Consider the following 3,321-nt stretch of genomic DNA (forward strand, 5'->3'; position numbering starts at 1 on the left):
CAAAAAAAAAAAAAAAAATACTGATTAACTTCAGTAAATGACATTGGTTTTATGTTTTTTATAATTAAAAAAACAAAAAACTGAGGATGGCTGAGTGGTAAATAAATCACTAACACCAAGCCTGACATCCTGGGTTTGGTCATTTGAAACCCACCTGGTGAAAGGACAGAGGCAAGTCCCACAAGTTACCCTACAACTTCCTCACATGTACACGAGTGTATGCACACATATACACACAATGAGTAAGTGAATATAACGGAAACCCACTACTCTCGTAGTAAGTCTTACCCATACATTCAGACGGCAATGTCTCTGCAGGTTCATCTGTTCTCATCGCTGCAGCTTGTGAAACTCTGCCAGTTTTCTTATACCCTTTTTTAGCCTGATCCACCAGAAGCTGGAATGCATTCTGGTACTTTTTACCTAAAATTCAAAAGCACTGTAAGTGTGTGAAGCATCTGCACATGACACACTGAGTGTCAGGTGCACAGCTACTGAGCAGCATCATTCACAGTCACCTGCACTGGATGCAGACGCGCCATGCAGGACTACAGAGGGCATAGGGCAGCTGAAAAGTCTCCCGTCCCCTTCTATTCCCCCAAAGCAAACATGAATGAATGATATCAACCGCTTCTCCTGGTTTTTTCTTCCCCAAACCCTTTTATGGATGGGGCTTTGCACAGTGCACGAAACACAGTTTCCTCACTCCGTCCCACCTTACTTTGTTCTAGTGAGGCAGGGACTCACTTTGTAACCACAAAGGACATCAAACTCTGCCTCTGCTTCCCAAATGTGGCATGTGCCACACACTGGTGATTGACACTTCTAAAATACATTCAAAAGATGGCTTTCTAATGTTCAAGATCCACAAAACTACTAAGACTAAGTGGATTACAGTAACTGACACAAAAGCCGAGGCTGCAGTAAGTAGGTTTATAATGTTTTCCTAACACTTCTGTTCCCCAGCAGAATGCGTTTAACATTTGACACTCGCAGCTCACCAGTGTCTCCTGTCTTAAGACACATAACAGCAATCTTTACTACCACGTTAACACTTCAAAACATAATTTCAGAACCCTGACTTCAAGATCACCATTATGGAGATTAAGCACACACCCCGAGACACCTCGGTATAGAGCACAAAGGCTAGGCCACTTGTGAGATGAACCGTGTTCGCAGCATCTGGACTGGTACCTTACCAGAAACCATGATTCAAAATAACGCTGCCTGCAATGCCCTCCCAGTTTAGAAAATACTATAACGGCACAAACAAAATTCTAACAATTTCCCACATAGCTGACAATACACTGGTTAAAGCTTGGTTTCTTCTACATTTAGCACAATTCAAAGGGCCAAGGAGTGCCCTGAAGTGAGGTTCTAAGGAGCTATCCTTCCAGGATTCTAGCCACTGAATACCTTCTGCAAATTATGCGTAACCAACAGCCCTAGAAAACAATTCTCTATAGGAATGCAAAATTCCCTCAGCCAGAGAATTAGCTCAATTGACATCCTGCCCCAGTATGGAAGAAGCCATTTTGCCTCCATGTGAAATCTTTTCTTATATTCTTCATCCACAAGTTGGTCTGCTCCACTGATTCTCTTTGGTATACCTCAAAACCATCTTCCCAATCTTCAGTTAGTCTTTAAAATTCTCTTTTTATTTTTGTAATTTTTAAAATATCTACCCTTATTTTAAGCTTATGTAAGTGTTTGTCGGTAAGTCTTTATGTTCACAAGTATACCCAAGGAGGTCGGAAGAGGGTGTCAGATCTCCTGGAACTGGAGTTACAAAAGATTTGAACTACCACTTGGGGAGTTGAAACTCTTTAGAAGCAGGTAAGAGTATGCACAGAAGGACACAATAATTTCTTTCATGACCTATTTAATTCCATGCATGTAAAGAAAATCATCTCATCTACTTCCCCAGCTCGCAGAATGCATGAACACAACACTACCATCATCCTTCTGGAGCTGCTATTAGGCATGGGGAGTTAAAGCCAAGTTAAAGCTTATCATCTTGGTTTCTTTCTTGTTGCTGTGATAAGATACCAACAAAAGCAACTTAAGGAGAAATGTTTACTTAGGGCAGCCCAGGTGGCAGGAGCCTGAAGCAGCTGGTCACATCTCATTCACAACAGAGAAACAAATGAACACTGAATACAGTGTTGCTGTTCAGCTCCCTTCGAAGCACTTATAAAATCTAGGATCCATGGGGCTGGAGAGATGGCTCAGAGTTAAGAGAGCTAGCTGCTCTTCTAAAGGACCTGGCTTCAATTACCACCGACTTGATGACTAATGACTGTCTGTAACTCCAGTTCCAAGGGATCCGATGCCCATGTCTGGCCTCAGAAGGTACTACATACAGAGTGCACAGACACAGATGCAGGAAGAACTCATACACATAACAATAAATACATCTGTATTAAAATTTTAAATCTAGTATTCCAACCAAGTGCCACTCACCATGGGCAGGTCTTCTCAACACAATAAGAATAGCCTCAGGGGCATTCCCAAAGGCCCATCTAAGGGGTGATTTTAAATTTTATCAAGCTGACAACAGAAACCACCAGAGCCATTTTCTTTTTTTCTTTTTCTAAGCCACCAGGAAAACAGTAGGATTGTGACTTTGTGACTTAAGGTTTGTTCAAAAATCCCTGAAGTAATTAAACTAACACTTAGAAGGGCTTAATGACTTTACCCTAGAGTACTAAAAGCTCAGATTTATAAAGTGTCATTTTCTTGCTTGAATCTAGTTACCCCATGGCAAGGCTGGAAACAAAAACTAACAGCCACCACTCTGGCTCTTGTTCAAGAAGTTCAAGATTGCTGCAGAGAATATAAATGATGCCAACAGATTATGACTAATAAAATTGTTCCCACTCATCACTCCACTTATCTTAGGGGATCTGCTATTTGGCAAGGAACACTCTTGAATCTAAAATATGAGTTTGCGTTATGTCTTGAATTTTCCTCTTAAAATTTTTAAGAGGATCTGGGGCTGCAAAATGGCTCAGCAGTTAACAGAACTGGCTGCTCTTCCAGAGGAAGTTTGGTTACCAGAACCTACCTGGTGGTTCACAGCCACCCATTACTCCAGTTCTAGGGCAGCAACCCTTTCTTCTGACCTATGTGGGTATCAGACATGCACGTGGCACACAGACATGCATGCAGGCAAAGCACTCACGCACATGAAACAAATAACCCTTTAAAACTATTAAGTGGGGGCTGGTGAGATAGCTCAGTGGGTAAGAGCACCCGACTGCTCTTCCGAAGGTCCAGAGTTCAAATCCCAGCAACCACATGGTGGCTCACAACCATCCG

At 42.1% G+C, this 3,321-nt stretch overlaps 1 protein-coding gene across 6 annotated transcripts in view; it reads right to left on the reverse strand.

Moving 5' to 3' along the window:
• Rad18 (RAD18 E3 ubiquitin protein ligase) overlaps positions 1-3,321 on the reverse strand; it is a 73,660-nt gene that overhangs the window by 32,822 nt on the left and 37,517 nt on the right. For all 6 annotated transcript variants that reach the window (XM_021164900.2, XM_021164899.2, XM_021164897.2 and 3 more), the window contains one exon: positions 289-423. In XM_021164900.2, the coding sequence (XP_021020559.1) occupies positions 289-423 (135 nt within the window). The remainder of the gene's footprint in view (positions 1-288; positions 424-3,321) is intronic.

The sequence above is a fragment of the Mus caroli genome, chromosome 6 (genome assembly GCF_900094665.2).
Source record: "Mus caroli chromosome 6, CAROLI_EIJ_v1.1, whole genome shotgun sequence".
Taxonomy (NCBI): Eukaryota; Metazoa; Chordata; class Mammalia; order Rodentia; family Muridae; genus Mus; species Mus caroli.